The sequence below is a fragment of the Oncorhynchus tshawytscha genome, linkage group LG06, assembly GCF_018296145.1.
Source record: "Oncorhynchus tshawytscha isolate Ot180627B linkage group LG06, Otsh_v2.0, whole genome shotgun sequence".
In the NCBI taxonomy this organism is placed as follows: domain Eukaryota; kingdom Metazoa; phylum Chordata; class Actinopteri; order Salmoniformes; family Salmonidae; genus Oncorhynchus; species Oncorhynchus tshawytscha.
In genome coordinates, this window is record NC_056434.1 from 36,689,229 (window position 1) to 36,711,990 (window position 22,762).

The window sequence follows — 22,762 nt, forward strand, 5'->3', positions numbered from 1 at the left end:
TTGGAATTGACAAGTGTACCAGTGTGTGCTGCTGTGAGCACATAGCGTCTACTGTACATCAGAGTAGGGAGCGGCAATGGGAGGAGTTAAATGTGTCTCCCTTCTCCCAACAACTGTTGAGTTGTGCGGGGCCCTCCAGGACAAGATTAGCCTTCTGGGATGTATATTCTCCTTTGTTTATGTGTTCCACAGGAGGTTAGAACGGTTGGCTTATGCTGGTACAACAGCAGTTAGTGCTTGATGAGAGGAATGCACAGTTTTCTACGGTATAAGCTATTGGCCTTCTTATGATAGTTGGATGGTTTGAGTGTAGATGGGGTGTGAATGGTTCTCTCAGAATCGGCTATAATGTGCAGATGTAAAGGTTATCTTCCTGATATGTCTGTTATAAGCTCTGAGAGTTGACATGGCAGCAGTAAAAATAGATGCTATCCATGTCATTTTATTGATTGATTGATTGATTGATTGATTGACTGATTTCTTACCAATCCTTTCAACAGCATGTATGGAGTGTAGTAGCAACCACCAAGCAACCACATACATTGGGGCAAAAAAGTATTTAGTCAGCAAATACTTATTTTCCACCATAATTTGCAAATAAATTCATTAAAAATCCTACAATGTGATTTTCAGATTTTTTTAAATCTAATTTTGTCTGTCATAGTTGAAGTGTACCTATGATGAAAATTACAGGCCTCTCTCATCTTTTTAAGTGGGAGAACTTGCACAATTGGTGGCTGACTAAATACTTTTTTGCCTTACTGTAATTGACATGTCTCTCGCAGTTAAGGACCTTTCAAAACTTGTGTGGGTCTGCTGTTGCCTGGGTTTTGTGGCTTCTGTAATTAGTGGGAAGCAAATAATGCTGACGTCCTTCGATATGAATCTATTGTAATCATATCGTATTTTGCACCAACTCCCCTCCCTGGGCTTGGGCCTTTACTAATATATCTGTCTGTGTTAAAAACACCGAACTAACACTGTGAGATAAGTGTAGCTGTGTCGAACGCACAAGCAGGCCCGTAATGATGGTGAATGAAGAGACAAGACCAACTCGTCGGCGGGAAATCACTAGGGTCTTTCTGATTCAGATGTCATAGATGTTGTTTGAAATCAATTACACACTGTTTTGTTGCAGAACAACTCAAACTTTCCATAGAAGGTTGCTGTCTGTAACTCACTGAGAGTCTGGCAGTTGAGAGAACAGCGCAGGGAATCACACAAAACGGGATTTTTAGGCTGGGGTATTTGGGGGAATTTTAGTTTTGTGGCTCAGACCTCGATTCAAGGATATAACACACCCTTAGAGGATTCCCTGGGCGTGCATTTGGAGATTACATGTGTGAGTATCAGACACTTGATGGGAGAAATACATGTTGGTAAATGTAAGTAATTATGATGGACTTCCACTGGTAGTAGGCTAGTTGACATAAATGAGAGGGAAAAAGCTGCCCTCCCTCCCTCCCTCCCTCCCTCCCTCCCTCCCTCCCTCCCTCCCTCCCTCCCTCCCTCCCTCCCTCCCTCCCTCCCTCCCTCCCTCCCTCCCTCCCTCCCTCCCTCCCTCCCTCCATCCCAACAGCATTCCATAACTACGTGAGGCTGTAGAAATATCTACACAGTTTGACAAAACATGCAGCGAATCATGACATGGAAAGAAAAACAATGAACCAGGGACCAGCCCCCAAGGGCATTTCACATGTTCAGCAGGCGGCAATAGGCTACCCAGTCTCCAACACATTCAATATGCCAGTAGACTGTAGATGATATGCCTATTCCTATACTGTGAGTCTTCGGGCCTCGTGCCTACTGTACGCTATAAAATCCTGTATGGTGTTTGCCATCATTGTTTTTCATGTAAAACTCTGTTTTCACTGAAGGTTTTGTGCAGCCAGAGTCGGATGGGGTTCTGAAAGAACAGCAGGCGGTCGTCCCGCTCAACGTGGTTCTGAAAGGACAGCAAACTTGGCGTGCCAAAGTATGAACCGAAAAAAAGTAGTCATAAAGCACAGGCTTTTAAATGCCAAGCAAATCGTGCTTACCTGCAAGCCCTAGGGTCCTACTTCAAAAGACATTTGGTATATAAATTGTCGTTGAGTTATGTACTGTATGTCCCCAACATTTTTTTGAATTGAGTGGAAGGCACAGTGCTAGGCTAGTCATTAGGAAAGCTGATCTGGTCCAGCTAGACTTTTTCCCATCAATGCAATAGGTTTATTGGTATGCTCTGCACTTGTTTGCTCAGAATCCAGTCCAGTGTTCCACATTTTTTGGCAATGGGATCTTGGCTAAGAAATGTATTTCTTACCCAGGGCTATTTGTTCAGACACATCAGGACAAGCAAGGCAATAATCAGCAGCATAACTAGTGCTTATTGCAGAGATGCAGATAAAATACATTGTATAAAGAGATGTATAGATTAGAGAATGAGAAAGGAAGGAAGGAAGAAAGAGAGGAGATGAGTCTTCTGAGCAAAACCTTGCTACTCTACTGACAACTCTGTCACACTCTGCTGCATCCCTTATACCAGCCCTCCTCTCCCTCCCTCCCTCCTCTCCATCCTCTCCCTCCCTCCTCTCCCTTGTTCCTCTCCCTCGCTCCTCTCCCTCCTCTCCCTCGCTCCTCTCCCTCATCCCCTCCCTCCCTCCCTCTCCATCCTCTCCCTCCCTCCCCTCTCCCTCCCTCCCTCATCTCCCTCCTCTCCCTCGCCTCCTCCCTCCCTCCCTCCTCTCCCTCCCTCCCTCCTCTCCTCTCCCTCCATCCTCTCCCTTGCTTCTCTCCCTCCCTCCCCACGGTGCTTGCTGGTATTGATCTGCATCCTGGTTTAAATGCAATCCAACACAGACACAGTGTCACAATTAGAGAGACAAAATACAAAATGAATACTTGTGCCCTCACTGTCAACATCTATTAGCCTGGTTCTATTAGAGTTTACACGTGTTTACCAAGGATTTAAGTTTGTCACAGAACAGTATGAATGTTCAGTGCACTCTTTCCATATAGTGTTGTACTACTGTGGTACTTGCTGTTTAGTGAGCTTTACATTTTTTCTTGTCGATAGATGCCATATAGTGCTTCTGTAGGTATGTATCTCGAGTAACGGTAGCAGTATGATATGTTGTGTGTTGAGGAATCTATAATAGAGTCTTTGGATACAGAGCAGCTGGTAGATGACAGAGACTGTCTGCACTAATGAAACACATTCCATATAAGGTTTGTATAGACATCGCGTGTATAGTGGATATCTCTGGATGTCTCTGGGTTATTGTCAAGCCTGTATATGAACCTCAGGATGCTGCTGAGGGGAGGACGGCTCATAATAATGGTTGGAACTGAGCGAATGGAATGGCATCAAACGCATGGAAATCCTGTGTTTGATGTACTTAAAACCATTCCACTTATACCCTCCAGCCATTATTACGACCCATCCTCCCCAATTAAGGTGCCACCAACCTTCCCACTTTGATATGAACAGTTCAGCATGGAGCTGGATGTATTGACTGTGCACTAGGTATTAGCATATAGGGCTGCCAGTATATGGTGTAATGTGCCTGTCTATGTGTGTGCCTGCACTTACATGTGTCTGTATGTCAGTGTGGAGGAATGCTGGCTGTCTGGGGTGGTGTGAAGACAAGAAAGGAGAGTCACACTCTTAGAAACAAAGGTGCTACAGTATATAGAACCTTAGAGGGTTCTTCAGCTGTCCCCATAGGAGAACCCTTTGAAGAACCCTTTTGATTGCAGGTAAAACCCTTTTGGTTCCAGGTAGAACCCTTTTGGGTTCCATGTAGAACCCTTTCTACAGAGGGTTTTACATGGAACCCCAAATAGTTTTATCTGGAACCAAAAAGGGTTGTTCAAAGGGTTCTCCTGTGGGGACAGCAAAAGAACCCTTTTAGGTTATATATAGCACCTTGTTTTCTAAGAGTGTGACTCCTAACAGCTGAAAAACCCTTTTGGAACACTGTTTTCTAAGTGTAGAACGATACCGTGGGGTGAGGAGAGTAGAGGAGAGGGGAGCTATGCTGGGTCTGAAGGGTTGTCCTCAGACTGGAGTTTTTAATTAGTAAAAGCACATTCATCCTCCCTAGTCCTCTTACTTTCTGTGTGTGTGTGTGTGTGTGTGTGTGTGTGTGTGTGTGTGTGTGTGTGTGTGTGTGTGTGTGTGTGTGTGTGTGTGTGTGTGTGTGTGTGTGTGTATCTGCACACATGTATTTGAGAGTGTGGCCCTAGTGATGTATGAAACAGAAGTTGTTTTGTAGATGCAAAAATCTAATTTCACAGGGTGAGCCTTCTAACACAGATGTCAGCCTCTCCTGTAACCCTCAGACTGGATCCCTCTCAGATACAAATACACTTACAGTACATACTCCATCTCCACTTCAATTGGTTGCTTTAATCTGGCCTCTCTATGTTACACTTGAACCATCCACTCCCATTTTCCCCTTCACTCTCTTTCCATTATCGCTTACTCTCTCTCTTTCTCACCCCCTTTCTTTGTCTCCCTCCCTCTTCCAACACCCACACCTTCCCTCATGTTCTCCTCCTCCTCCCATCTCTATCTCCTGCCCCCTCTCTTCCTCCATCCATCCATCTATCTATCCCTCCCTCCTTTGCTCCCTCCTTCACCCCCCCTTTGCTCCCTCCCTCCCTCCCACCCTCTCATTCTAATAGATCAGTGCAGTGTAGCGGTGTAGGAGGGGTGTGGTGGGCCTGCCTTCCGGATTTAATGAGATCCTGTGGGGATCGGACTGAAGCCATCAAAAGCTGCGTTCTTCTCTTCTGTGCTCTACAGCCAGCTCTGTTAAACAGATGCGCCAGCACTAATGATAGCAGCACTGCCTCATGCAAGCGTGAACACAGGGATGGAGAAAAGTAGAGAAACGAGAGGACAGAGAGAGGCGAGAATAGAGGTGGAGAGACGCTCTAGCGTAGGAACATAGCCCCTCTCTGATTAGGCGGAGGGAACGAGGGATAGATGGAGTGAGGGATAGATGGAGCGGGAGAAAAGGAAAGTGCGATGAGGGAAATCTCCTAGATTCGCTGCTGGCCTTTCATTCTGCAGCATTTTCATCCAAGGGAGGGAGTTGGGGAGAGATGGAGAGAGGTGGAGGGAGGTGGAGAGGTGGAGGGATGTCTGGGAAGAGATGGAGAAAGGTGAGGAAGTGAGGGGTGGTTGGGGGAGAGGTGGAGAGCGGTGGAGGGAGATGGACAGCCCAGAAACCAAATCCCTGGGGTGTCTTTGTGAGAGCCAACAAAACCACAAGCTGACAGCAGCATCAGACCATAAAAGACTGTAAGGGAGAGAAGCGTGAGAGATGGAAATTGAGAGAATGTATTGTTTATTACGATCTATGAGTATGGAAGAGAGAGAAAGAGAGAAAGCAGGGGGGGAGCATAGGAGAGAGAGTAAGAGGTGGAGAGAGGCTGAATAGCAGTTGGAGGGAGCGAATAGGAAAAGGGATACAAGAATAGAGGAGGAGAGGGACAGAGAGAAAAACTGAGAGATTCATTCGTTCACTAATTTATTTACTCTCCCTCTCGCTCACTCATTCACTCACTAACTCATTCACTCTTACTCACCCTTAATCACTGTCTTTGTTTTTCTTACTCACTCTATTAATATGGCACAGACGAATTGGATTCAGCCAGCTCTGCCAGCTCTCTCTCTCTCTCTCTCTCTCTCTCTCTCTCGTTAAAAAATGGAAGTGCCATGGCAAAGCTTTTTTACAGGACTTAGACGTATCACATTTCACAGGCCATGTCACATGACCTGAAAGAGCCATATTGACTGAAATAACTCAATGTTGAAGTGGCATCCCATGTGTGCAGATCCAGGATAATTACAATGAGGGTGATATGTTTTCTCTAAATAGTGTGTGTGTGTGTGTGTGTGTGTGTGTGTGTGTGTGTGTGTGTGTGTGTGTGTGTGTGTGTGTGTGTGTGGCCTTGGCATGAAGTAGGGAGAGGGAAAGGGGAATATGGGTACAGGGGTCACACCATGCCTGCAAGGGGGAGAGAGAGAGGGGGAGGGAGAGGGGCAAGCAGCTATCCCTGTTCTTGGCTGGGATCTTGTGAAGCTCACTGCTTCCCCTCTTCTCCCTCTGAGGGGCTAAAGTGGACAGTCCTCTTGGTCCAGTGCAGTAGAACAGCTTGACCAACATCGACCCCGAGCCAGGTTGTGACACACACACACACACACACACACACACACACACACACACACACACACACACACACACACACACACACACACACACACACACACACACACACACACACACACACAGTCCCGCTCTGGCTCTGTTAATATGAAGAGGGGGCACAAACAGGGAGAAATGTTCAGTAGCCGAGTGTGCAATTTGGTCTGATTGGCAACTGGAGACCATTATGTAGGCAATATCAGATATTCTCTACACCACATAGTTATCAGATCTCTCTGAGCACCTCTGACACAACCATTCAGTTGTTTCCTCAACAGTGACAGTGTCTATACATGTCCAACCATCTACATGTCTTGGAATCCATTCACTCTATCCACCCTCGTGGAATAATGAAGACTTGCTAACAACTTTCCCCTTTCCTTCACTTTGAAGAATGTATCTCCTTCTTTTTACGCATGGCATAACCTTACGTGTTTGCTAAGAGGTTCATTTAAGCATCATCTTTCACAGCCATCCAGGGTAGTGTGTGATCCCATCTCCCACTGCATGGGAAGTGGCTGGGAGGCCCCAAAGGGGTCAACAGATATCCGGGGCCTGCCTGGCCCACCTCCAGCTATCTCTACCTCACAGCCACATTGTGATGCTACAGCCATGAGAACGGGCATGGGGCCCCTCAGAGCCCACTGGGAAAATGCAGGTCATTTACATCTCCCTGGCCCTCCAGCTCTGGCATCACACACATTATAACCAGCACACTGGAGAGTGTTTGAAAGCAAAAACTCTGGAGTCACAATGTAGTTAGATTCACACCAGTGCCTTGCCTTACGTGCTATACAGAAATGTCAGTGCATTGTCCTGTGTGGAGTACTGTTGTACTGTATTGTGCTGATTTTAATTGGGATAGTTCTTTGGTATGTGAGCGAGGTGGTGTGGGAAAAGCCTAGTTAAGCTGCTGTGGTTTTAAAGCTGTTGCCATAGTGTCTGGGTGTATTTGATGTTTTTTTTACACACTGTTCCTTGAGGTCTTACCTTCTTTAGTTGAAATGACAATCTAAGGTGCCTGCTACCTCCATTAATCTATCAAGTGTGTGTGTGTGTGTGTGTGTGTGTGTGTGTGTGTGTGTGTGACAGAGAGAAAGAGATTGCGTGTGTACAGCAGCCATCGAACCTCCTCTCTTCCCTTTCTCTCTGGTGCGCGGTGCGTTGCTATGGCAACTCCTCTGGGTGCTGACTGCACCACAACGGACCTCTGAAAGCCAGAGCTCGGGGAACCTCCTCGCCCCGGGAAAGCAGCATAAAATTGGGATAAACGCCTTCGATTATGGGACACAATGGCCTGCCGCTCCTGAAAGATTCATTCATTCCGGAAAAAGAGAACTGTGGAGGGAGGGGTGGGGGGGAGAGAAAAGGGGGCCTCACCCCCCTCCACTCCTCTTCTCTGCTCTCCCACGGTGGGCATAGGCATGACATCAACGGCCCTCAATGGGACTGGCATTCTTGACATGCCCACTGCCCCCCTCCCACCACTCTTAACCTCTATACCGCCTCCCTCCATCTCTCCCTTTCTCGCCACTGCCAGCTTGGACTCAGCGCTTGGCCGGGCGACTTGGGGCCAACACCACTGTTTGCAGGCGAGACAAAAGCCCCTCAGAGGGAGAAGAGGGGAAGCGGAGAGCTTCACATGGTCCCAGCCAAGAGCAGGGATTGCTGCCTCCCTCCCACTGCCCTACCCCTTATAGGCCCCAATTTTGGCTTGGTGGTGGTGGTGTCACCCCAGTATCTGCGAATCCCCCTCCCCAAAATGGTCTCTTTCCTCTCCGAGCTAGAAATGTCTGATAGAGTATGACAAGTCAAGGAATTTGGGATGAGTGATATCTCATGCCACAACCTCTGTTGGCAGTGACGCCATTCCTCTGGCTTTTGTTGGGCTGATGGTCATTTGTCTGTGAGAGGAAATAGCTTTCCAACACATTTCCTAGATTAGAATGATGTAATAGTACTCTATACTGTAGGTTGTGAAATCCAGTGCTGCTGGGAGACAGGGGACAAACCAGTATGATGACAACCCTAGAAGTATTCTCCTTCATCTGTGAAGTCAACTTTCAGTCTGAATGCAGTGATATCTGTTATTTCATAGATTGAGATTGTTTTATTGTCATAACGTTACCTAAATGTATGTATGACTTCTTCGTCACGTATGAAAATGTTGATTCCGCTTGGATGGATATAGCGTTCTTGATATAGTGCTAGAATAAAAAAAGGATTACTATTCAGTACTTACTGACACATACAGTACCAGCCAAAAGTTTGAACACACCTACTCATTCAAGGGTTTTTCTTTATTTTTTATTATTTTCTACATTGTATAATAATAGTGAAGACAACAAAACTAGGAAATATCACGTGGAATCATTTACTAACCCAAAAAGTGTTAATGTCACGATTTCCGCCGAGGTCGGTCCCTCTCCTTGTTCGGGCGGCGTTCGGCGGTCAACGTCACCGGTCTTCTAGCCATCGTCGATCCACATTTCATTTTCCATTTGTTTTGTCTTGTTTTCCCGCACACCTGGTTTCATTCCCTCATTACTCGTCTTGCATTTAACCCTCTGTTTACCCCCATGTCTGTGTGTGGAATTGTTTTTGTAAATGTATGTGTACTCCAGGCTGGTTTGTGCCGGGTTATTGTAACCCATGTGTGTTTAGTTTTCTGAGTGCCGTGTTTTGTTCGCCTCAATAAAGGGCTCCATTTGCTACCTATTTCTGCTCTCCTCCACCTGACTTCCCTGCAGTCAGTTACGCACTCCTTTACAGTTAAATAAATCAAAATACATTTTATATTTGAGATTCTTCAAAGTAGCCACCCTTTGCCTTGATGACAAATAAAGAAAAACGCTTGAATGAGTAGGTGTGTCAAAATGTTTGACTGGTACTGTACATGGCAACTATTATATTATATTTTAGAAACATACTGACATATGATATATACATAAATACATGATATATAGGATTAGGATTCCTGATCAGGAACCGTGGTGATGGGACTTAATCCCTCTATGTTGTGTATTGACCCTGATATCCATACATAAAGTTAACCACTTGTGACCTCCACATTACCAGGAACCAGAGGTTTTCTGATGCAACATTTCACCCTGAACCAGTATCGGGATGCTGGGTGAAGTATACAGCATATTGTCTGATGACATAGCTGGACACTGCTACACGACAACGTTAAACATTGTTTCCATCCATAAAGGGACAGGTTTACAGAAGCACTGACCATCCCGTGCCATAAACTAGCTCATCTCTCCAGCAGAAGGTCTCTCAGACTCTTCCGCTGGCCCATCCAGAGGTTAAGAAGCCCAGATTAGAGAGTGCTTGCTGGCTAGGACCATCCAGAGGTTATGAAGCCCAGATTAGAGAGTGCTTCCTGGCTAGGACCATCCAGAGGTTATGAAGCCCAGATTAGAGAGTGCTTCCTGGCTAGGACCATCCAGAGGTTATGAAGCCCAGATTAGAGAGTGCTTCCTGGCTAGGACCATCCAGAGGTTATGAAGCCCAGACTAGAGAGTGCTTCCTGGCTAGGACCATCTAGAAGTTATGAAGCCCTGATTAGAGAGTGCTTTCTGGCTAGGAAGATCCAGTAGGGAATGGATTGAGGAACCCCCTAAGGGATTTTCACTTTGAAACTAGGCTGTTGAGTCCTCCCTCTAGCCATCTGTATGGTGTGTGTGAATCTGTGTGTTAGAATGTGCATCCTTTGGACACTAGTCTGGTCCACTTCAATGGTAGTGACAGACATCAGGACTGACTGGGCAGCTCTGGTCAGTGTGGCTGGATGCTCTTGTCTTGCTGGATGCTAAAGAGGAGTTGCTGGCCTACAGTGAACTGTAGCTGAGTTTTTGGGAAAATCCATTCGTAGCCCTCAGGTTAATGTGCTGGGGTGTTATATCTTCTGACATACATATGACAGTGTCTGATGAAGCAGAAGGGATTCCACCTTGTCTTTCTATTGGCTGTCTGACTCCTTCTATAGAGCCTAGCCTGAGGCTGAAGATTATCTAACTTTGGTCAATGTACACAGCACTCATCTCGACCGCACCAGAGATGAAGTAAGTGCATTCCTGCAATACTCTGCTCATCTCTTTTAATCTCTGGCACAGAGATCCTATTGTTGATTGATGGAAGGGCATCTGTGGTCTGCTGGTGTCGCTAATGAGCAGAGAAAACCTGCACTTTTGGAACATGGAGATGTTTGAACGTGTCTAGTGCATTTTCTACAGGCAGCTTATACTCACAGACAGGGTTATTGTCATAACAGTTGATGCTAAGTGGGAAAAAAGTCAAGCCAGGAAACCCAGAGAAATCTTTTTGCATGGGAAGATCAGACCTGTGACGTAGTGTTTTAAATCACTATGCACAATGTGAAGGTACCGTCTGTGCCTAGAAAGAGACTATAGGCCTGAAGGTGTGTTCACATGGCATTAGCCATAAAGTGATATGATCACAGATGGCATGTCTGGCCATGGTGATTTGAAATCAATTTCATTATAGAGGAACTAAACAGAAACAGAAAATGGATGTTCAGGTTTTCTACTATCCCCATGTCACCTCTCAGTTCTCACCTAGTGTGCATCAAGCCTTTGGTGGCCTAGTGAGAAGTGCACCTACCTTTTGTGATATTAGGGAACCCAATGATCTTTCCATGATTAAGAATACATCAAATCAAATCAAGGTTTATTGGTTGCATACACAGTTTAGCAGATGTTTTAGCGGGTGCAGCAAAATGTTACTAGCTCCTAACAATGCAGTAAAATGTCAAACAAGTACACAAATAATAAAAATCTAAAAACAAGAATAATAATCAAGAACGTCGTGACGAATCCAATAAAAATCTCAAATAGCACTGTAACAGTAATCAAAATGAAATCAACACGTATGTACACTGGAATCATTTACACAAGAAATACAAAGAATGATGTGTACAGCCGTAGATATATTGGAGTGAGCTATGTCAAGAATCCAGTATATAAATAAATATCTGGTGTGTATAAACATTGTAGCTTGATACAAAGTACAGTAGTAACATTACAATAAGATATGCTGTACTATGTAATACAGTACTAATGTATAGTATGTGTGACAATGCACACATATCGTATGTGGCATATACTGTCATATACTGAAATGGCATTTTCTTACCCTATCAGATCTGATGATACAAACTTGAAGTTAGATGTGCCAAAAAATATGGATATGTGATATAGACTGGGTGTTTTCAGCTGAAAAATGAAATTGCCACCAATGCAGGAGAATGGAAATGCCATTAAACCTGACATCTCCAGGGTGAGATGATTGTCATGGTAATAGGGGTGATAGTGATGGGAGGGGTTCACTACTATATAGACATCCCCCATGTCCTAATGTATGTTACCTGAGGTCACAGGGAGTGGATCCATGCCCTAGTTTAGTGACTGAAACGTTCATGACACCTGGGCCAGCAGCCGCGTGCTACTGTTCTGTAACTCAATTACTCTGACCGAGCTCAGTATCTGGTTTATCTGACTATCCCATCAGACAGAGGAGGAGTGAACAATAGAGTAGGGATGAATGGGAGGTAGCAGGCAGGTAGCCTAGTGGTGAAGAGCGTTGGGCCTGTGACTGAAAGGTTGATGGTTTGAATCCCCAAGCTGACTAGGTGAAAAAACTGTTGATGTGCCCTTGAGCAAGGCAAGTAACCCTCATTTCTCTGCATAGGAGTGTCTGCCGAATGACTAAAATGTAAATGTCTGAGAAAGAAAGGAACTGAGTTCCTGTAACTATTATTGTGCTTGCTCTAATTTGCTAGTTATTCTGTTGAATCGGATGGCTCTTGTCTGGACAGATCTTGTATCGGCTAGTACTGTGACAGGAGAACTAATGCGAGTGCCATTCATAGTTAAACATAATGTCACAACCCTCCCCACTCGCCCTCGGTCTAACTATAATGAAAAGAGAGGGAAAAGGATTCAATTAACAGCAGTCATGCAGTAGATCTCTCCATACTACGAATTGATTGTTTTGTATTACGTTTCCTTCAAATTAATATGGCTTCTCCTCCGACAACCCAAAGCAATAATAACAGCTGCGATGATAGTGTGATGATGACTGATGCGTGCCTGTGCATGGTGTTTACATGTCCTTTCTGCTTTTCACACGTATGAAATAGGAAGTGAATAAGTGGGAGTCTTCGCTCCGTCTGTGTGCCTAGGAACAGGCCAGCTGTTCTATCCTATAGCCAAGGCTTAGACACATCGTTATAGAGGCTGAGAACCCCTTTCTTACATCTTCTCCTCAGCACGTGTAGTTGTGTGTGTATGTGTGTTTGCCTGTGTGTCCAATGAATGGTGTCCCATTGTGCAACACTGAACCTATAAGGTTGTTTAAAAAAATGTGTCAATACTTTGGCTTCTTCCCAAAACAAAATACAGAATCTTAGCTACGTTGCTCTCTAACTGTGTTCTGGCCGTCTTTTGCTCTACCACTGTAAAAAAAAAAAAAACTTGATGAATGATGACTAGGTTGAAGTCTCTCAATTCCGTTTAGCCATTAGTGTCCATGAGGGTAAGGATGTGAGCAACAGAGGTCTATTGAGGAGACTGGGACACCCTCTGTGTATTTGTGACTGTGGTACTGCTAACCCCAGGGGTACGGTCAAAGTTCAGAATCACTGATTCAGTTTGTTTCCTCTTCGTCCTTTTCTGTAATCTATTAACTGTCATGCTTCATGAATAGGGTCAGTGTGCGCATGGTGACTGACAAATTAAACAATCATCTCTGTGAGATAATTGACTGATGTTTTAAAGTGAAATTCTAAAGATGTTTTTCAAACAAATTGCTGGGACAGTGGATTGTGAATGACATAATAGAGATGTATGAATTGAGAAACAAAGATGTGTCCGTCTCTCTAGTAAACCATTCCCTCTCCTTCCCAACATGTCATCGTCATCTTCCTTCACACTTGTGTGAGTGTTGTATGACAGCCACAGCTGTCCCTCCTCTCATTTCTCCAATTAACACAAATAGTCTCTTGTTTAGACTGCTCTAATGAGCAAACACTTCAATTTGTAAAGCTACTTTAAAAGTCTAGTTGATGCCCAACATTTTTCTGGCACTGAGCAAATTTCAGGTCTGCTGAGCACGAACTTGAACTTTGTGAAATATTTCCAGTGCGTTTACTGCGAACACTGAGGTTGTATCCACTTTGAGTTACAGTTTCAGACAAGTGGCTATTTGATCATAATGTAGGCCTACCAGAGTGGCCTACCACCAGAAACAATGGAGAAAATGCATCCCATAACATTTTAACTTGGAAATAGCTGTTGTGTCATTCAGCCTATAGTAGCAGCCAATGTTTGGTGCTCAATGTAGGCCTATATTCCATGACATGTTTGGAAAAAAAACATGTAGGGCTTGACATTAACCTGTTTATCCACTTGTGCTTCAGACAAAGAGGTGACTGAAAATGTTGTGTTGTTTGATGCAAGAAACCACTTCACAAAATAAAATGCATTATTGTTCCCATACCATTATTACAGACAGATATTTACTGGTCAAAAGCCCCATTTCAGTTCCTGTAGGCCAGCCATACTGAGTGGAACCTCCGGACATACGATAATGGAGAAATTGAGAAAATAAGAGGTAGAGAAGGAACATGTGAGAAAAAGAAAGGAAGAGAGATAGATTGTCCAGATAAGTTCAAACTGTCAGTCAGTCTGTCTGTTACTCTTGTACCATTCCCCATCATCTCCAATAGGCCTTGTTATAGACTGCCTCCTCCACCTCTCTACATCCCCTCTTTCCCTTCCTCCCTCCATCACTCTCTCTTCCTCTACTTCTCTCAGTGAAGGCTCAGAGGGGGACCATGGCCCACCCCTAGGGGAACCTGTGTTGTCCTCTGGGCTACTGGATACTTCAGCTGAAATCAGTTCATGGTTAAAGTCCCCCTCCCATTAACTCAGCGGGGACCACGCTGGAGAGATTGTTCTCAAGTTGGTGTTTCCCTGGCTGATTTTGGTTGTGTCTTAGAATATTTGTCTACATTTGACTGGTTGATGTTTAGGATACATTTTCTTCACACTGAAAGTAGGGGTTCATTTCATAGCTCCTTAGAGACTATTAAAGAAGAGTGAAGGGTGATCCCGTCATCAAGAGTGACGATATAAACCCGTCATTGTTTCTATGATGTTTGTATACAGAGCATTTGATTTTATGACATGTCCATTTTATCTCTGTAAAAATAGGGTTGCATGTGTAACAGTATAACTTTATAGCGTCCCCTCGCCCATACCGGGCGCGAACCAGGGACCCTCTGCACACATCAACAACAGTCACCCTCGCCCATACCCGGGCGCGAACCAGGGACCCTCTGCACACATCAACAACAGTCACCCTCGCCCATACCCGGGTGCGAACCAGGGACCCTCTGCACACATCAACAACAGTCACCCTCAAAGCATCGTTACCCATCGCTCCACAAAAGCCGCGGCCCTTGCAGAGCAAGGGGAACCACTACTTCAAGGTCTCAGAGCAAGTGACGTCACCGATTGAAACGCTATTTAGCGCGAGCCGCTAACTAAGCTAGCCGTTTCACATCCGTTACACATGTACAGTAGGTGGTACGCTGGACCAATCGATAGGCAGGCTATTCAACCCTGAACATCCAAAACAAAGGCTGAGTTGGATTGGGGATGGTTCATCTATTTTACTGTGAAGACCCAATCTAACCTCCTTCCTCACACTCACAATATGAGGATAGTCACAAGGACATGCGTTATGATCATATAATGTATATCTATAGTTTCGCCAGACATGTGACTGATGTATCAAACTGGGGGCCTGTCAAATGCAGATTATGCATGTTTAAATAACTTTCTCTCTCTCTCTGGCTCCCTCTTTCTCTCTCTGTCTCCCTCTTTCTCTCTGACACAGTGCCAGCATCATGCCTAAGCAAGTGGAGGTGAGGATGCACGAAAGTCACCTGGAGCCCATCGAGGCCAGGCCCAGGAACAAGTGTATCAGCTGCTTCTCTTCTCTTTTCAAGAACCTACTGCTCACACTCACTGTACTCGGTCAGTACAATCATCAGCTGTTTTACCAAGCACAATATCACAATCTCTCTCTCTATCTCTTTCCCCTCCTTCCTTTCTCCCAACCTTCTTTCCTGTGTGTGTGAGCATGTGTAATATGTACATCACAGACCACTTGGCAGAACACTCTCATAGCGGCTCCCATAGCGGCATTGATCAATAGCGATCACAGAGAGGGTTAGAGATGTAGGATGCTCCCTGCACAGGAAAACAAGTGCCCTCCTCATCCAGCAGGTGTACAGCATCAACGGGGTGAGGTTACGTTTCTGAAGCTGTGCTTGAATCGAAAACAGCTTACAGATATCAGTGAGCTTAAAAGGTTTGTATTGCAGACTGTGTTGTGAAACAGCCTCCCAGGGCCTGTGATATTTGGCAGGGATCTAGTAGCAGAGAAAGTGCTGCTTACTAGGGAGGTAGTTTGGGGTCTGGGCCTAGTTTTGTCTGGCCTGAGCAGGACAGAGGGAGACAGAGCCAGGGACAGGAACAGAGACTGACCACAGGGCCAGTGTGCAGACACAGCTACAGGGGGCAGGAGCACTCAGATGCCAGCTCTCTGGAGAATAGGGGTAGGAGGGGTTGGGAGTGGAAGGACATGGCTGGAGAGGTTGGGGTGTTGGGGGCTAGTTTAGGATACACTACCGTTGAAAGGTTTGGGGTCACTTAGAAATGTCCTTGTTTTTGAAAGAAAAACAATTTTAATTGTGAAAACATTTTTAATTTTAATTTTGTCCATTAAAATAACATAACATTGATCAGAAATACAGTGAGGGTTGCTAATGTTGTAAATGACTGTTGTAGCTGGAAACACTTTTTTATGGAATATCTAAATATGCGTACAGCAACCATCACTCCTGTGTTCTAATGGCACATTGTGTTAGCTAATCCAAATGTATAATTTTAGAAGGCTATTTGATCATTAGAAAACCCTTTTGCAATTATGTTAGCACTGCTGAAAACTGTTGTCCTGATTAAAGAAGCAAAAAAACTTTCTTTAGACTAGTTGAGTGTCTGGAGCATAAGCATTTCTGTGTTTGATTACAGCCTCAAAATGGCCAGAAACAAATAACTTTCTTCTGAAACTCGTCAGTCTATTCTTGTTCTGAGAAATTAAGGCTGTTCCATGCGAGAAATTGCCAAGAAACTGAAGATCTCGTACAACGCTGTATATTACTCCCTTGACAGAACAGTGCAACTGTCTCTAGCCAGAATAGAAAGAGGAATGGGAGACACTGGTGCACAACTGAGCAAGAGGACAAGTACATTAGAGTGTCTAGTTTGAGAAACAGACGCCTCACAAGTCCTCAACTGGCAGCTTCATTAAATAGTACCCGCAAAACACCAGTCTCTACGTCAACAGTTCTATTTGTCACCAAGATGGCATAGCAGTCAGACGTCTTTTGTCCTCATCTTGTCGTGTCCCGTATATTTATATATATTTACAACTTTCCTCGCATACATTTTTATATATTTTTTTTATTTTCCATATACTCACGAAAACACTCTCCTGCAACCCGCTTCACCAATTTATATATTTTTTTAAAGAAAGTATTATTTACCTCAAATCTGTAATCCTCCATTCAGGCTAGCCAGAAGCTAATCAGAGGCTAGTTAGCTTCTTTACTGGCTAATCATTAGTATTCAGCTAACCACGGTTTGTGGTCATCAGCTATCCTTTAGCTCGAAAATCTATCGGCAGTTTTGTACGGCGCGGCTCGGACCGGAACATACCGGACCTATTTTTCTCTCCATGTCCCCGGATTTCAACCACTAACTCTGGACATTTGTACCTGGATCTCGCAGCTAGCTAGCTGCTATCCGTGTGACTATCGGCTTACGTCGATTCCGGAGCAAACATCAATTATTCCGGAGCTAGCCAGCTATACGCCAGGAGTCAGTCACTCCTGGGCTATAATCACCTATACGGACCCGTTTTACTGGCAACGCAGAGCCCCACTGGGCCTTCACAACTGGACTACCGACGTTATCTACCCGAGGGAGTTATCCGGCTGGCTCCTCCGTAGCGACGTTACCTGAATGCCCATCTGCGGTCCGCTAATCGTTAGCTGTCTTATCGACTGCTATCTGAATAGACCTATCGGACAATTTTTTTTAATTATTTTTTTTTTTTTTTCTTGGGCCTCCTATAACTATATCTATTGGTTTTTTTTGTGAATTGGATTGATCCCCTCTACCACACGGAACCCCACTAATCCTACCGACGGAAACGCACGAGGTGGCTAAAAACAGACCTCCATCCTATGTTAGCTTGCTACCGATGGCTAGCTGTCTGAATCGCCGTGACCCCAACCAACCTCACTACTCACTGGACCCTTTTGATCACTCGACTAAGCATGCCTCACCTTAATGTCAATATGCCTTGTCCATTGCTGTTCTAGTTAGTGTTTATTGGCTTATTTCACTGTAGAGCCTCTAGGTCTGCTCACTATACCTTATCCAACCTATTAGTTCCACCACCCACACATGCGATGACATCTCCTGGTTTCAATGATGTTTCTAGAGACAATATCTCTCTCATCATCACTTAATACCTAGGTTTACCTCCACTGTATACACATCCTACCATACCTTTGTCTGTACATTATACCTTGAAGCTATTTTATCGCCCCCAGAAACCTCCTTTTACTCTCTGTTCCAGACGTTCTAGACGACCAATTCTTATTGCTTTTAGCCGTACCCTTATCCTACTCCTCCTCTGTTCCTCTGGCGATGTAGAGGTGAATCCAGGCCCTGCAGTGCCTAGCTCCAATCCTATTGCCCAGGCGCTCTCTTTTGATGACTTCTGTAACTGTAATAGCCTTGGTTTCATGCATGTTAACATTAGAAGCCTCCTCCCTAAGTTTGTTTTATTCACTGCTTTAGCACACTCTGATAACCTGGATGTTCTAGCTGTGTGTGAATCCTGGCTTAGAAAGACCACCAAAAATTCTGAAATTTTCATCCCAAACTACAACTTTTTCAGACAAGATAGAACTGCCAAAGGGGGCGGTGTTGCAATCTACTGCAAAGATAGCCTGCAGAGTTCTGTCCTACTATCCAGGTCTGTACCCAAACAATTTGAACTTCTACTTTTAAAAATCCACCTCTCTAAAAACAAGTCTCTCACCGTTGCCGCCTGATATAGACCACCCTCTGCCCCCAGCTGTGCTCTGGACACCATATGTGAACTGATTGCCCCCCATCTATCAGAGCTCGTGCTGCTAGGCGACCTAAACTGGAACATGCTTAACACCTCAGCCATCCTACAATCTAAGCTTGGTGCCCTCAATCTCACACAAATTATCAATGAGCCTACCAGGTACCTCCCCAAAGCCTTAAACACGGGCACCCTCATAGATATCATCCTAACCAACTTGCCCTCTAAATACACCTCTGCTGTCTTCAACCAAGATCTCAGCGATCACTGCCTCATTGCCTGCATCCGTAATGGGTCAGCGGTCAAACGACCTCCACTCATCACTGTCAAACGCTCCCTGAAACACTTCAGCGAGCAGGCCTTTCTAATCGACCTTGCCGGGGTATCCTGGAAGGATATTGATCTCATCCCATCAGTAGAGGATGCCTGTTTTCTTTAACCATCTTAAATAAGCATGCCCCATTCAAGAAATTTAGAACCAGGAACAGATATAGCCCTTGGTTCTCCCCAGACCTGACTGCCCTTAACCAACGCAAAAACATCCTATGGCGTTCTGCATCCTACCAATCCTCGACTTCGGCGATGTCATTTACAGAATAGCCTCCAATACCCTACTCAACAAATTGGATGCAGTCTATCACAGTGCAATCCGTTTTGTCACCCACCATTGCGACCTGTACGCTCTCGTTGGCTGGCCCTCGCTTCATACTCGTCGCCAAACCCACTGGCTCCATGTCATCTACAAGACCCTGCGAGGTAAAGTCCCCCCTTATCTCAGCTCGCTGGTCACCATAGCATCACCCACCTGTAGCACACGCTCCAGCAGGTATATCTCTCTGGTCACCCCCAAAACCAATTCTTTCTTTGGCCTCTCCTTTCAGTTCTCTGCTGCCAATGACTGGAACGAACTACAAAAATCTCTGAAACTGGAAACACTTATCTCCCTCACTAGCTTTAAGCACCAACTGTCAGAGCAGCTCACAGATTACTGCACCTGTACATAGCCCACCTATAATTTAGCCCAAACAACTACCTCTTTCCCTACTGTATTTATTTAATTTATTTAATTTGCTCCTTTGCACCCCATTATTTCTACTTTGCGCATTCTTCCACAGCAAATCTGCCATTCTAGTGTTTTACTTGCTATATTGTATTTACTTTGCCAACATGGCCTTTTTTTGCCTTTACCTCCCTTATCTCACCTCATTTGCTCACGCTTATACTGTATTATTGACTGTATGTTTGTTTTACTCCATGTGTAACTCTGTGTCGTTGTATGTGTCGAACTGCTTTGCTTTATCTTGGCCAGGTCACAATTGTAAATGAGAACCTGTTCTCAACTTGCCTACCTGGTTAAATAAAGGTGAAATAAAAATAAATAAATAAACAGTGAAGAGGCGACTCCGGGATGCTGGCCTTCTAGGCAGAGTTGCAAAGGTTAAGCCATATCTCAGACTGGCCAATAAGAATAAAAGAATAGGATAGACAAAAGAACAGACACTGGACAGAGGAATATTGGAAAAAAGTGTTATGGACAGACAAATCTAAGTTTGAGGTGTTCGGATCACAAAGAAGAACATTCATGAGACGCAGACAAATTAAAAGATGCTGGAGGAGTGCTTGACGCCATCTGTCAAGCATGGTGGAGGCAATGTGATGGTCTGGGGGTGCTTTAGTGGTGGTAAAGTGGGAGATTTGTACAGGGTAAAAGGGATCTTGAAGAAGGAAAGCTTTCACTTGTGGGAGGTGCTTCTGATTACCTCAACAAATTCACAACTAGAATGCAAAAGGTCTGCAAGGCTGTAATTGCTGCAAATGGACGATTCTTTGACAAAAGCTGTCACGCCCTGACCTTAGAGATCCTTTTTATGTCTCTATTTTGGTTTGGCCAGGGTGTGAGTTGGGGTGGGCATTCTATGTTTATGTGTTCTATGTTTTCTATTTCTGTGTGTTTGGCCGGGTGTGGTTCTCAATCAGAGGCAGCTGTCTTTCGTTGTCTCTGATTGAGAACCATACTTAGGTAGCCTGTGTCTTGTGGGTAGTTGTTTTCTGTTTTTGTGTCTTCACCAGAATGGAACTGTTTCGTGTTGTTACATTTAGTTATTTTGTCTCAGTGTTCAGTTTTTAAAATAAATAATCACGAACACTTCCCACGCTGCGCTTTGATCCACACCTTCTCCTTCCAACAGCCATTACAAAAGCAAAGTGTGAAGGACACAAATATTATTTCAATTAAAAATCATTATTATATAACCTTGTCAACGCCTTGACTATATTTCCTTTTCATTTTGTAACTAATTTCATGTATGTTTTCATGGAAAACAAGGACATTTCTAAATGACCCCATATTTTGAACAATGGTGTACATGTAGATAGGATTTGGAGAGTGGGTTAGGGATGTTAATCAAGGTTGAGCTATGGGAAGCATTTGAGGTCAGGTGGGGTTTAGGGCACAGTTATATAGTCAGGGCCAGGATAGGATCAGAGGAGAGTGTCATTTTTTCCCTCAGAATTCCCCTTGGTTATAGACCAACTCTGATGCTAACTGACTGTTTCCTAGAGAATCTGCCATCCCCAGAGGGAATATAGATGCTCCTCCAAGCACTGTAGGAACCTATCTCTGTCTGAAGCTCCACTCCCTTCAAAGTGATCTCCTCTTAATCCCTGATCAGACTAAATCAACCTCTTTCACACTGAGACTGTTTTATGTCCCCCATCCACCACTACCCAATGGCCCCTATACATGGCATTTAATCCACATCCACTCATAACCAGTTCCAGACTGATTAATTAATATGAAACAAGAAGCAGTGATTTAAGGCAGAACTATGGAATTGAAATATTGTTATGATCTGTCTGTCAAGGTGTGTCTAAAGGCAAAGTCAGGTGCAGGAGAGCAGAATATGATAAATAAAGCGCACTTTATTTAAATCCCAAAATGGGAGCACACAGGGCGATCCGGCCGGCGACAGTGAATCCCCCGCAGTAGATCCAAAATATCTGCAACCGGAACCAATCACCTCTCCTCTGGTCCGTACCCCTCCAACTCCACGAGATACTGAAGGCCCCCCACCCGACGCCTTGAATCCAGGATGGAATGAACGATGTACGCCGGGAGCCCCTCGATGTCCAAAGGGGGCGGAGGGACCTCCCACACCTCAGATTCCTGGAGTGGACCAGCCACCAACGGCCTGAGGAGAGACACTTGGAACGAGGGGTTAATACGATAATAAGAGGGAAGTTGTAATCTGTAACATACCTCGTTCACCCTCCTCAGGACTTGAAATGGCCCCACAAACCACAGACCCAGTTTCCAGGCAGGGCAGGTGGAGGGGCAGGTTACAGGTCGAGAGCCAGATGCGGTCCCCCGGTGTGAACACAGGGGTCTTACTGCTATTATGGTCCTAGCTGAATTTCTTACAACATACGGCTTGCTGGAGATGGACATAAGCGGCCTCCCATGTCTCCTCCGCACGCCTAAACCAGTCGTCCTCCACAGGAGTATCGGTCTGACCCTGATGCCATGGTGCCAGAGCCGGTTGGTACCCCAATACACACTGAAAGGGGGAGAGGTTAGTGGAGGAGTGGCGAAGCGAGTTCTGTGCCATCTCGGCCCAGGGCATGAACGCTGCCCACTCCCCCGGCCGGTCCTGACAATAGGACCCCAGAAACCTGCCCACATCCTGGTTGACTCTCTCTACCTGCCCGTTACATTCAGGGTGAAAACCAGAGGAAAGGCTAATCGAGACCCCCAGACGTTCCATAAACGCCCTCCAATCTCTGGACCTGAACTGGGGACCCCGATCCGACACTATATCCTCAGGCGCCCCGTAGTGCCGGAAGACGTGTAAACAGGGCCTCCGCAGTCTGTAGGGCCGTAGGGAGACCAGGTAGAGGGAGGAGACGACAGGACTTAGAAAAACGATCCACAACAACCAGGATCGTAGTATTCCCCTGTGAGAGAGGAAGGTATGTTAATAAATCCACTGACACATGTGACCAAGGTCGTTGTGGAACGGGTAAGGGATGTAACTTACCTCTGTCTCGGAGCCTTACACTGGGCACACACTGAGCAGGAGGAAACATAAACCCTCACTTCTTTTGCCAAAGTGGGCCACCAGTTCTTCCCAGTCAGACAGCGCACCGTCCGACCAATCCCCGGATGACCAGAGGAGGGAGACGTGTTGGCCCAAGAGATCAACTGGTCATGGACAGCAGACGGAATGTACTTACGCCCAATGGGACACTGGAGGGGAGCGGGCTCCGTACGCAGCGCCTGCTGAATGTCCTCATCCAGGGCCCACACGACCGGCGCTACCAGG

General features: G+C 45.3%; 1 protein-coding gene across 2 annotated transcripts in view; it reads left to right on the forward strand.

Annotated features, from left to right (window-relative positions):
• The window catches only part of LOC112252511 (excitatory amino acid transporter 2), a 47,303-nt gene that overhangs the window by 11,514 nt on the left and 13,027 nt on the right, over positions 1 to 22,762 (forward strand). For both annotated transcript variants that reach the window (XM_024423790.2, XM_024423791.2), the window contains exon 2: positions 15,129 to 15,268. In XM_024423790.2, the coding sequence (XP_024279558.1) occupies positions 15,139 to 15,268 (130 nt within the window). In that variant the 5' untranslated portion in view covers positions 15,129 to 15,138. The remainder of the gene's footprint in view (positions 1 to 15,128; positions 15,269 to 22,762) is intronic.